This window comes from Tachyglossus aculeatus, chromosome 17, assembly GCF_015852505.1.
Source record: "Tachyglossus aculeatus isolate mTacAcu1 chromosome 17, mTacAcu1.pri, whole genome shotgun sequence".
Lineage (NCBI taxonomy): Eukaryota > Metazoa > Chordata > Mammalia > Monotremata > Tachyglossidae > Tachyglossus > Tachyglossus aculeatus.
Genome location: NC_052082.1, coordinates 54,025,397 through 54,038,330, shown reverse-complemented (window position 1 = coordinate 54,038,330; position 12,934 = coordinate 54,025,397). Strand labels below are relative to the sequence as shown.

The window sequence follows — 12,934 nt, the reverse complement described above, 5'->3', positions numbered from 1 at the left end:
ACATCAGAGACTCTCTTCCCACCACCAGCCCTGACTCTGAATTCTGATTCTGTATGCCACCAAAAGACCCAAACGGGAGATGGTAAAATTTAAGCTCCTTGAGGGCAAGGACTGTGTCTCCTACTCATCCTTCAAAGCACTTAGTACAGTGTTCTACCTACAATCAGTACTCATATGCCACCAATTAAGTGACTGGGAAGCAGTGTTGCCTAATGGAAAGAGCCCAGGCCTGAGAGTCAAAGGATCAGCATTCTAATCCTGGCTCTGTCAATCGCTTGCTGTGTGACCTTGGGCAAGTCACTTAACTTTTCCGGGCCTACTTTCCTCAACTGCAAAATGGGGATTTGATCTTTTCTCCCTCTTAGACTGTGAGCCCTTTGCAAGGCAGGGACTGTGTCTGACCTAATTAACATGTACCCACCCCAGTGCTTAGAACAGTGCTTGACCCATAGTAAGTCCTTAACAAAAACCATAAAAAAAAGTGGCTGACTGAAGCACGTTCACATTGAAGCAGGGAAGACTTCGGCTGGACCAAAAGTAGAACTTCCTAACAGGGAGGGTGAGTCCCACAGGAGACTGGGGAGCATGTAAAAAAAAAAAATGACTGAACCCCCCCATCATCCTGGGTTCGGGTGTCCACCCATTGGTGGTGGGAACAGCATGGGAAAAGTAGGTGGGAAGCAGGAGAAGCAGCATGGAAAAAGTATGGGCCTGGGAGTCAGAGGACCTGGGTTCCAATCCCAGCTCTGCCACTTGTTGGTTGGGTGGCCTTGGGCAAGTCATTTAGCTTCTCTGGGCCTCAGTTATCTCATCTGTAAATGGGGATTAAAACCAATAGCCCTAGGTGAGACATACACTCTGTCCAACCAAATTATCTTGTATCTATTCCAGTGCTTAATAAAGTACCTGGCATACAGTAAACAATTAACAGATACCATTAAAAAAATTGGGTCAGGTGACATAATAATAATGGTACTTATTGAGTGCCTTCTAAATGCAGTGCATTACACTAAGAACTTGCGAAGTATACGAGAAGCATGAAACACTTTCCCCACCCACAAGAAGCTGACACTCTCTTCAAGTCCTTTCCAGGTCTAGAATTCTAGGAGCCAACTCCCAGTAATGTGTCCTAGTGAGATACGATAGTGAGGAGCCAAAGCATCTAAGGCCATGGTTAGAAACGCATGACTGCCTAACTATCCAAACTCAAGCAGATTCTCCCGGTCTGGACAGAGAACATTATCCAAAGCTGTTACTATAGACATCAATGGCTGCTGAGGAGCCTATTAATGGCCGTGGGCCTCTTGGCTCTTCCAACAAGAAAATCTTCCGAAATTTCCAGCAGCGTGGCCTAGTGAGAAGCCACATGGCTCAGTGGATACAGCACACGCCTAGGAGCCAAAAAGACTTGGAGTCAGTAGTACAGCAGTCACTCCTACTACCACTACTACTTCTACTACTGATAATAATAATAATGATAGCATAATAATAATGTTATTACTATCAGAAGTAGTTCTAGAAGTAGTAGCAGAAGAAGAATAGTTATTTCTATTATGGTACCTTTTAAGCACTTACGAGTTAAGCAGCGAATTAAGCACTGGAGTAGATCTGCCAATCAATCAATGGTATTTATTGAGTGCGTACTATATGCACAGCACTGTTCTAAGCACTTGGGAGAGTACAATATAAGAGAATTAGCAGATATGTTCCCTGCTCATAATGAGCTAATAGTCAAGACAAGTCAGGTTGGATACAGTCCCTATCCCACATGGGGCCCACAAAGACTTTGAGGGAGAGCAGATATTTAATCACCATTTTACATCTGAGGTAACTAAGACACAGAGAAGTGAAGTGACTTGCTCACAGTCACACAGCAGTCAAACAGCAGAGCTGGGATTAGAACCCAGATCCTCTGACTTCCAAGCCCAAGTTCTCTCTACTAGGTCATGCTGCTCTCTAGCACTATTCCTCTAGACTGTTAGCTCCTTTTGGGCAAGGAACATGTCTACCAATTCTTTAGTATTGTACTCTCCCAAGCGCTTAGTACAGTGCTCTGCCCATAGGAAGTGCTCAACTGATACCACTGAATGACTGATACTACTACTAGGATCACAGAGAATTTCCCACCACCTCGGCTCTCCGTTTCCAGAACAAACCTCCATCTCTCCCCATTGGAAGTTGCTTGCTGAGGACACCCTCAGGCACAGGCCCTTCTGCCCACAGGCCAGAGGCCTGGGCAGGGCAAGGGGCAGAGAGAGAGGAGCTCTCCAAGGGGCACAGGGAAAGCTAGCGGCAACTCCAGTTACCCCCACTTCCTCCGAGACAAGCCTCACCCCATTTACTGAGTCCCAGGAGATTAAAACATATTGCTCTAAGAATACCCTCCTGGTTAGAAACCAAACCAGAGAGTCTCTCAGACCAGGCAGATCAGTGCGTGCGCACGCGCGCACACACGTGCACACACCACACACACACACACACACACACACACACACACATAAAACCAACCAACCAACCCCCCCACCCCCAACCCACCCCTGCAAGGGCACTTCCTCTGGCTGTCAACCTGCCCCACTGCCAGGAATCATGGCTGGGACAAGGAGCCTGGTGGCCAGGGAGGGGAGCAGTGGGTTCAGAACCTGCTGGCTTCTGCCCAACAGAGAGCTGGCCAAGTCATAACCTGCTCCCAAGTCTGGAGAGCCAGTCCCAAGTGGGGCTGTTCCCCTGAAAACTGTAGGGGTGCGTTCAGGCTGGTGTGTCGCCTCCCCGCTAGATCTTTCTGAATGGGAGCCACCCCGCCTGGCTGAGCTGGGGTAGAGATGGTCTGCTTGGAGGCATGGGGATGGAGGAGACAGGAGGGGCCCTCCCTTTCTGCCCGAGGAGTCTAGAGGCCGGGGGGGGGGGGGGGGCGGTTGGTGATGTGACTGAGCCCGGGCCTCCTTTCACCCAGCTGGGCTATAATGGAGGTCCCTGCTCCTCTGCCCTAGGGGTGCCTGTAAAACGGTCATGACAGGAGGCATAATGAGGGCAAGAAGGATGGGGACTGAAGAAGGGTGGGAAATAGAGGTAGAGGAGGGTAGGAAGGGCCAGAAAGAGGGTAGGAAGGAGACAGAAGGAGGATTAAAGAAGGACAGGTGGAGGGCAGGAAGTAGGGGCAGAAGGAGGACAGGAACGGAGCAGGAAGAAAGAAAGGAGAAGTACTTACCTTTTGAAACACGGGCGGGCTGGGCAGGGATGGGCCAAAGGGAGGAACATCTTCTCGAGCGGTGACAGAGACCTGTGGTAACAACAGAGGGAGCAAAGGGGGGCTGGGTGGGCACAAATCAGGGCACCAGCACCCCCTCCCTCCCCACCCCAAGCCTCCACCACTGGTCAACTCTGGGACAGAGTACAGGGATAAATGGTCTCTGGGTAACTTGCAGTCCCAGGGCCCGGCCCTGCTGTCAACTCCCCTTAGGGCAGCTCTCTCTTGCTGTAAACTTTTACTGTCTGGGCCTGTGGCAAGGAGGCTAGTCTGTAAGCTCGTTTTAGGGAGGGAATGTGTCTGTTAGGTTGTTATACTGTATTCTCCCAAGCACAGTATAGCGTTCTGCACACTGTAAGCACTCAATAAATATGGCTGGCTGATTGACTGCCCTTCCTCCTGTCCTGAGGTGGAACCCTGGCCCTAGGGCAGCTGATTAGAACCAACAGGAGGACAGAAAGGATGATGCTGGGACTATGTTCGTGGGGAAGAGCAGGGGCAGAGGACAGTCCTGGGGTAGGGAGGAGATGGAGAATGGGAGTCAATCTGACTTCTCCCCAATTCACCCCCACCAGAGCTGACCTGGGCTGCACTGCCTGCTGATAGGGAGCCATCATGGGAGTGTTTTGCTGATCCTCTAGACTGTGAGCTTGTTGTGGGCAAGGAATGTGTCTGTTTGTTGCTGTATTTTACTCTCCCAAGTGCTTAGTACAGTGTTTTTGCACACATTAAGTGCTCACTAAATATGACTGAATGGATGAATGAATGTGGGCATCTGCCATCCTCCCCTGGCTCTGATAAGGCCAGGACTATGATACCCTTGGGGTGGAGGTGAAGAGCTCAGGCTGAGAGGAAACACCCTCCTAATGGACAGATGGACAGAGAGTCAGACAGGTAGACTGGCCCTCCCAGGCCAGAGCCATCCTCCCCTGATGGTGTGGCCTGATGGAAAGGGCATGGGACTGGGAGTCAGGAAAACTGGGTTCTAAACCCAGCTGCGCCCCTTGCTTGCTGTGTGACCTTGGGCAAGTCCCTTCCCTCCTCCAAAACCGTGAACTCCACATGGAACCGGGCCTGTGTCTGATCTGCTTATATTGTTTCTACCCCCATCACTTAATGCAGTGCTTGTCACATAGTAAGTGCTTAACAAATACCACAGTTATTCTCTGACTCAGTTTCCTTACCTGTAAAATGGGGATCAAATATCTGTTCTCCCTTCCCCCTTAAACTGGAAGTCCTACTGTACTGAATTTATCCCCGCACTTAACACGCCGGGTAATTATAATAATAATAATTGTGTTGTTTGTTCAACTCTTACTATGTGTCAGGCATAGTACTGAGTGCTGGGGTAGATAAGAAAATCAGCTTCCAGATAGGGCTCACAGTCTAAGTAGAGGGGAAGAATGGGTACTGAATCCCCAATTTGCAGATGAGGGAACTGAGACACAGAGAAGTGAAATGACTTGCACAAGGTCACCCACAAGGGTAGGGAGGGGCAGAGAGAGACAGAGAGGGACAGAGAGGGGTGAGGAAGGGCAGAGAGGGGGCAAAGAGAGGCAGATAAGGAGGAACTGCTAGCTAGAACTCTGGCCCCCAGAAGGCAGGGACTGGTTCTGCCTTACTCACTTTGAACGGAGGCCAGCGGAGTGCTGGCCCAGAGTGGCCTATAAATATCTCTGGCTGGGAATGAGGCTGGCACAGGAGCCTGGGCCCGAGGCCCGCAGGCTGCTCAGACAATAATAGCCACCCTCAGATTTCAGACACTCGGTTCCCCTGAAGAGCCTCCAATTCATCTGTCCTCCCAGCATCCCCAGGAAGAGGAGACGGGGGACGGATATCCTCGCCCCCACTTTGCAGAGGGGAAGACTGAGGCCCACAGTCCTCAGACAGAGCCAGGCCTAGAACCTGGATCTCCTGACTCCCAGCCCCTGTTCTCTCTACCTCCAGGCTTGGCAGGAGAACGCCCACCTTGCCATCAAGTACCTTTAAAAAAGCAGAGGACCAAATTAGCTGTTTCTTTTCTGATTAGGGTATAAAAGAAATTATTAAATTTTCATAAACTGAAAGCGCCTGAGGCTTCTGGCTCTGTGCTAACCCCGGCTTAGAGGCTGGAAGGACAGCCGCATTCCAGGTGGCTAAGAAAGCGACAGGGCTGTCTCACAGAAACACCACCAGGGAGCCTGGGAGATCTGGCCTGCCGGGATGACCTTGGGGAAGTCACTTAACCTCTCTGGGCCACAGTTTCATCCTCTGGAAAATGGGGATAAGATACAGAAGCAGAGTGGCTTAGTGAATAAAGCACCAGCCTGGGACTCAAAAGGGCCTGCGTTCTAATCCTGGCTCCACTACATGTCTGCTGTGTGATCTTGGCAAGTCATGTCACTTCTCTGAGGGGTGAGAAGCTGAGAGGCAGCATAGCTCAGTGAAAAGAGCTCGGGCTTGGAAGTCAGAGGTCATGGGTTCTAGTCCCGGCTTTGCCACTTGTCTGCTGTGTGACTTTGGGGAAGTCAGTCACTTAACTTCCCTGTGCCTCAGTTACCTCATCTGTAAAATGGGGATTAATTTTAATTGGAAAATTGGACTGGGTCTTAAGTCTACCCTGGCTCTCAACCCACAGAAAATGCTTAATAAACACTATTATAATTATTACTGGTGAAGAGCCTGGCTCTCTTCTGGGGATTCTGGCTAGATTTCATGCCACCCCTATGCCCCAGTTCCACTGCAGGGCAGTGCCATGGAAACAAAGGGAAGCTGGGATTCTCCCACCCAGGGGAGTGAAGGAGAAGAAGAGGCATAGCAACAGCTTTGAAGTGAAAAGCAGGATCTCAGGAGGGAGGCAGTAGCTAGCTATTCTTCGTCAATACCCAAGGGCAAAACTAGAATAAGTGGAATTTCAATTCCAGCAAGAAGGATTTACATTAGGCTGAAGGGAAAAGCACCCAGCTTGCTTGAGCTCTGGGACAAGGGGCAGTTTGCAGACTCTCTGCCCTGGCAGGTCCATCGGACCTAGGTGGGTTAGATACAACCCTACCTGGAGGCAAGGAGATTGTTTAGGTGACCCTTCCATCTCTTTCACACATTACTTAACATTGGCCTTTGTAAATATCAGTGATATACTCTACTATTTGCACATTTCCTCCTATTTAATAAATTACAGGAGCATCTGCCTCTCAGGCAGTAAGCTCTTTGAAGGTTGGGATTGTGTCTACTAATTCTAACATGCTCTCCCAAGCTCTTAGCACAGGCACTCACTCAATTCTATTGATGGATTGTGGGTCTAAGATCCATTTTTTAAAAATATTTTTTAATGGTACTTGTTAAGCACTTTCTATGTGGCAAGAATTGTTCTAAGCCCTAGAGCAGATACAAAGTTAATCAGGCTGAAGACAGTCCAGTCTATCCCGAGACAGAACACTCACCAAAACAACATACAAGGTCCTAACCCACACCAAAGTTTTGAGCCTCATCCTCGAGGAAAGAGCACCCCAAAATCTGAACCATCTCACTGATGAATACACCAGCACCATTTTTGATTTGCTCTTGGAGATTAAAGAGGCACAAAGAGGAGTGAGTCCCAGAGCCCTTTGCTTTTCCCAGAATGCACAGCTCACCGTCAGCCTCTTCTTACCTTATAGGATGTGGTTTCAGAATCCAGGTGCTGGGCTTGCACAACGATGTAAGCGTGCAGGAAATTTGAAGCAATCATGTCGGGTACAAACGGAGTGTTTTCCTCTTGAAATATAATCGCCACGATATCATTACCAATGTGTCTCTTTCTCTGCAGCTGTACCGAAAACAAACATGTTCGGACACTAACATTAGCCGAAATTTCCTGGAAACCGACATCTGCTCTGTACCCGAAATTCCTAATTACATTATCTTTATATAGGAGGACTGGCACTCAGAGATCCAAGGGTAAGACTACTTGCCTTCCTGAAAAAACATCCCTCCCCGATCCTGAGAAGTCACAAAAATGTACAATTAAATCCAACTAATTCCGGCAGCAGACACCGTGGAAAACTGGATTGCGAGAGTATTTTTCTGCCCACATTTGTCACTGGGACATTGAGTATTTTATTCCAGAGCCAAACCATACTCCTTTTTTTGCCAATTTCTCTTTTAATAAGGAGAAAGCTGGCATCTCTTTTAAAGTTCTGCGTGTGCTTTAATGATTCCTCTGCATTAAAAGCAGAGTGTCTCCCTCTCTAGACTGCAAGCTTATTGTGGGCAGGGAATGTGTCTACCAATTCTGTTATATTGTACTCTCCCAAGTGCTCTGCATAAAGTAAGCACTCAATAAATATGTTTGATTGAAAATACTATGGACCCAGAAACTAATGACACAGTGTGCAGACATTGGCCAGCTGGGGTCCTACAGCTCAGCAAGGAGGGAGGAATTGGGGAGGGGGAGCAGTGGAGGGGTGGGCAGCAGATTAAAGACACAGACTCTGTCCATAGACCTTATAGTTCCCCGAGGAAAGCCAAATCACAGTTATTATCTGTTGGGTGTTACACATTGGTATTCCTACATTACCTGCTGTAAGTTACTTGGGAATCCCTAAGTTACCTGTAGGGTGTTACCAGTTGGGTATCCCTAGGTTACCTGCCGGGTGCTACCAGTTAGGTATCCCTAAGTTACCTGTTGGTTGTCTCCTTCAGTGAAAGGCAGCTTCGTGGAGACATGAAACATGATCTCTCTGTCCCTGAACACAGTGTACACAGACTCCGTCCCCGTCTGGCCATGGGTCACATCCAAGCCCCCTCGGAACCTAGAAACAAACAGGACCCGAGGAAGAGAAAAGATGATCGGTGAAGGTCACATCTAGAAACTCTCTGCCCCTAGTAGGATAAGGTAGTCATTAGAGGGGAAATGACCGTGTGGAGAAAACAGAGGGAGATCTCTTTCTCGCTCCAGGTTTTCAGGGCTTTTAATAATAAATCAGTCATTCAAAAGACATTTCAACAGAAATGCGAAACTTTGTTTTAGAGATGCCTGAATATTCAGGAAAATAACCCAAAAGCCTGAAATGATACATCTGTCTTTCACATAAGTGAAAATAAAAGACTGGTTCATGTTATCCTTGCTTTTATTGGAACCATTTGTCAAGTACATCCATTTCCCAAGCTAATCCTTTCATTAATGGATTAAAAAGGAGAGATTAAAAACTGTCTGGGATTGCCCCAAAGACCTATCAAGTGACTGGCATAGGGGTCACCCATGCCACTGAAGTGATGACCCTGGGTATCCAAACAGGAAAGTGATACCCGAATCATGCTTGCTGGATGCTGCTCCGGTCAGACTCTCTTTCGAGTACAGTGTTTGGCACATAGTCAGCACTTAACAAGTACCATAATTATTATGATTCCGTATGGACGGCCAATTAGGGAGAACACCTCAGCTCTTGGATGATGTGGTGGGCAGCTGAACCAACAGCAGTTCGAGAATTGGGGCCGGAGGGTAGGGCCAGAGGAAACCTTCAGCAGAGGGCAGGAAGGATGCTCCTGGTGTTTTTCTGGCTGAGCCTGGATGCCTGAGGGAGGTGAGGCCTCCATTGTATGTAGCCTGAAGCAAGCGTAGTAGGGACATGAAAACCAGAACATTTTGAGTTGTTCAGGCAGACTGCTGGGACTACAGTATTATAAAGAGATCGGCCCTTCCACTAAACTCACACATTCTAATTTAGCCAAGAAAAATGAAGAGTCACAGTTTTCTTCAGAGACGCGGATCAGCACAAATCCTAAAGCGGAGCAGGAGTTGCCCCACCCTTCCCTTCATGGCTATTTAGGACAGAAATAACGGGATCAGACCCAAATCTAAATCAAAACACGGTCAGAATATTTAACAGAGACATAAAATTTTACATTTATGTTGGCAATATATTTATTTGTCTGGAGATACTCAAGCCATCTGCAACTAATTCTCAATTCTTTGTGCTCATGGAGGGTGAATCATAGAAAATTATTATTACATAATAATATATTATAATATACAATGATGGTATCTCTTAAGCACTTACGACATGCCAAATGCTGTACTAAGCGCTGAGGTAGATAATAGATAATCAGATCCTACATGGAACTCACAGTCTAAGAGGGAGGAAAAATAGGAATTGAATCCCCATTATACAGATGAGGAAACTGAGGCACAGAAAAGTTAAATGACTGGCCCACGGTTATGTAAACAGATAAGTGGCAGAGCCAGGATGAGACTTCAATACAAAACCGTGAATGGGATAATTCCATCTGGACTGTTACACATTAAATGTATTTCAAATATTATATTGTACTCCCCAAGCGTTTAGTTCAGTGCTCTGTACAGAGTAAGCACTCAGTAAATACCATTGACTGACCAATTCAAATGGTCCTTTTCAGTCTCTCGAGGGTACGTAATGGGCTTGTGCCAGTCAAGCACAAGACTACGGAAGAGGAAAAACTCCCACTCATCACTCAGAAATTGTTTCCAGAACTAAACGGTCACTCAGTCAGAGATTATCGCAGACACACCCTTTAAAGTCCTGGAGCGTGACAGTGTCCCCCAGCAAACTCAAGAACTCTCTGAAGGCAGGGCTCTCTTCATTGTTCCCAAACAACTCCTCCTCCTGGGTCTGAAAGATAAGTGAACACAGAACCGTGAGCTGGAAAAATCTTCCTCCTTTCTCTGGGGCAGCAAAGAAAACATGCTAGCCGGTTTAAACTGCCTGGGTAGGATGTTCCCCAGACTCCAGGGGTCCAGGCAGGACTGGTGCCTTCTCCCTTTTTGTCAGAAAGAGTGAACACGGGCACCACATATGAGCCCTAGAACTCAGTTGGAGATTGAGACCTGATCAGACCTGACATGACCTAGTAGCGAGAGCACAGGCCTGGGAGTGAGGAAGACCCGAGTTCTAGTCCCAGCTCCACCACTTATCTTCTGTGTGACCTCCCGCAAGTCACTTCATTTCTCTGTGCCTCAGTTACCTTGTCTGCAAAATGGGAATTAAGACTGTGAGCCCCACGTGGGACAGGGGCTGTGTCCAACCTGATTACGTTGTAACTCCCCCAGTGCTTAAAACAGTGCCTTCACATAGTAAGTGCTTAACAAATACCATTTAAAAAAAAAAAAAACCACTGGGCATAAGGGAGCCTAGGGCCACACTTGGCCCCATCAGGGCACATGCCCCCTGAAAAGTGGGTGACTGATGAAGAGGACAGGGGGAAGACAGAGATGCTGTTTCATGGTTCCCACCCCCACCTCTTCAGAATGAACCTGAGCTGCCCTATCATGGACGATCGCCCAAAATGCTCGTGGAGCAGAGCTACCCCAGGACTCTGGAAGGAAATGCCTTCCCAGTGCCTCCTGTGTCCAGGCCAAACCATCCTCACCCAGAGCTAAAGGCAGCAGCTAAGATGCCCAGGACTGGAAAACCCATCGAGAAGCCCAGGAATAATCCACTCTGCCCCTCAGCGGGCAACGCCTCTCTCTCATCTTCCCGTCTGTCACGCTGGCAAACGAGACTGCTCTGTTCTGCTGGAAACAGCCGGTGACTAACTGGTCTGGTTTTCTGAGGAAACTCATTATGTGCTCCGGCCTGGGGCCACCACCCAGAGTCGAATTATCTGGGTATGAGTTCGTCTTCTTTCCCTCTGGCAGGTTTGGCTCCTGAGGGCAGGCCGGCTGACTCTGGATCTCCTCAGGAGGTGAAGAAATCACCCTGTCAGTCCAGCCCAGCACAGCTTCATCAGCCTCCATGTGAATTCCTCAGGCTTCTGGCAGGCCGGGAGCTTAGAACAGTGCTGTGAGCACAGCACACGCTCAATAAATACCATTGATTGATTGAGTTTCAGATTCCTCAGCCTACATTACAATAGGAATCACACCTCCCAGCTGATGGGACCCAGCTGACTAGATTGTAAGCTCCCTATCACTCAACTGCATTTATTGAGTGCTTACTGCATCCACAGCACGATACTAGGTGCTTGGGAGAGTACAATAGAACAGAGTTGGTAGACACACTCCCTGTCCACAACAAGTTTACGGTCTAAAGGGGAAGACAGACATTATTATAAATAAATAAATTACGGATAAGAACATAAGTGCTGTGGGGCTGAGGGAGAGGTAAAAAAAAAAAGGGAACAAATCCAAGTGCAAGGGTGATGCAGAAGGGATCATGTGTACCAATTCTGTTGTACTGGATTCTCACAAGTGATCAGTACAGTGCTCTGCATATAGTAAGCACTCAATCAATATGATTGACTGACTGATGTTTACATCTAGGATCAAGGGAGGCTCTCGGGGCTAGACAGAGAGGAGAAGATGACCTTTTTCTTGCCTCTATTCCATGCAGTCCTGCTGCTATCCTGAGACTTTCTCCCACACACTTCTAAGCAAAGCTGGAAAAACAGTGTCGGGATTTTATGCAGACTGATCGCTGACATCCAGTTTCCCCAATGCTGATGGCTTTATGCTTTATAAATCTGTAAAGGCCTTTGTGGCTTGCTGAGGGCTTTTTTTTCCCCAACAGCTTCAGACACACGGATGACTCTCAGGAGAGGAAGCATAAGGTGAAGGCAAAATAATTATAACTCTGGGAGAACACTGGATTCTAACCACCTTCTCCGGTATGCAGGGGTATGTTTCACAACAGAAAGACTTTAATTATGGGATTGCATTAGTGATGCCACACAAAACAAAAATGCAATATGGAAAAATAATTAGAGAGCCTAACTCAATAATCTCCACCAAATTATAAGTCATCAGTGTCTGACTTTCAGTACCGCACATTCTTTGCTTAATTAAAGTGTTTTTGGTCTATAAAAACCTAATATCTTCAGAGACCATATTAACTGTTTTAAGGGAAAACAGCTGGCTCAGGAAGGATCAGTCACGAACAGATATTGTCCAAAGAAAAATATGAGGTAAAAATAAAAAGGTAATGTAAGATCAATAAAACCAAAATGCAAACAATATTTCCAGAGCTTCACCTGCCAAGGATTCAGAGAACTAAGGAGCACAACCATCAATCCAGAGAAGCGTTTAATGGGATAGACTCTTGTTCCTTACCTGTTTGACTTTTTGATATATAACACCAAACTTGAATGTGTTGTTCACTTCATGTTCATCATATGACACTATCATTTGTGAAGCCTGGAGGGAGAAGCAGAGACAGTATTTTAAATCACAAGTTTCAAGATTTTATTGTCCCCGTCTCTAACTGTCTCAGCCACTAAACATCTCAGAGAAGTGACTCTCCTGGTGGCAGCTGTGAGAAAGCCCCTTTAAAAAAAAAAAAGGTATTTATTAAGTGCTTACTAGGGATCATGCGCTGGGGTAGATTTGTGATAATCACATCAGACCTGTCTCACATGGGGCTCCCAGTCTAAGTTGGAGCGAGAGCAGGTATTTTAATCCCATTTTACAGATAGGGAGATGGAGACCCAGAGAGGTTAAGTGAAATGAAGTGACCTACCCAAGCCCACTCAGCAGACAAGTGGTGGAGCTGGGTTTAGAACCCAGGTCTTTCTAACTTCCAGGCCTGTACTCTACCCACTGAGCCACCCTACTTCTCGTGGTTCTTTCTGCCCTGCCCTAAAGGGTTTGAGGAAACCACCCTCTGGGGGACAAAATGGAAAGACACAAACTGACCAGAAATTTCCCAGAGCCAGAGTGACTTCTCTAGGCTTCTCCCCACAGAAACTGAGCTAGAGGAATCG

The 12,934-nt window shown here is 47.4% G+C and overlaps 1 protein-coding gene across 4 annotated transcripts in view; it reads right to left on the bottom strand.

The window, feature by feature from the left end:
• Positions 1 to 12,934, bottom strand: part of RAP1GAP2 (RAP1 GTPase activating protein 2) — a 152,445-nt gene that overhangs the window by 16,838 nt on the left and 122,673 nt on the right. For all 4 annotated transcript variants that reach the window (XM_038759488.1, XM_038759490.1, XM_038759491.1 and 1 more), the window contains 5 exons: positions 12,285 to 12,368; positions 9,749 to 9,849; positions 7,884 to 8,013; positions 6,873 to 7,028; positions 3,206 to 3,277 (listed from right to left, as the gene is read on the bottom strand). In XM_038759488.1, coding sequence (XP_038615416.1) covers positions 3,206 to 3,277; positions 6,873 to 7,028; positions 7,884 to 8,013; positions 9,749 to 9,849; positions 12,285 to 12,368 — 543 coding nt within the window. The remainder of the gene's footprint in view (positions 1 to 3,205; positions 3,278 to 6,872; positions 7,029 to 7,883; positions 8,014 to 9,748; positions 9,850 to 12,284; positions 12,369 to 12,934) is intronic.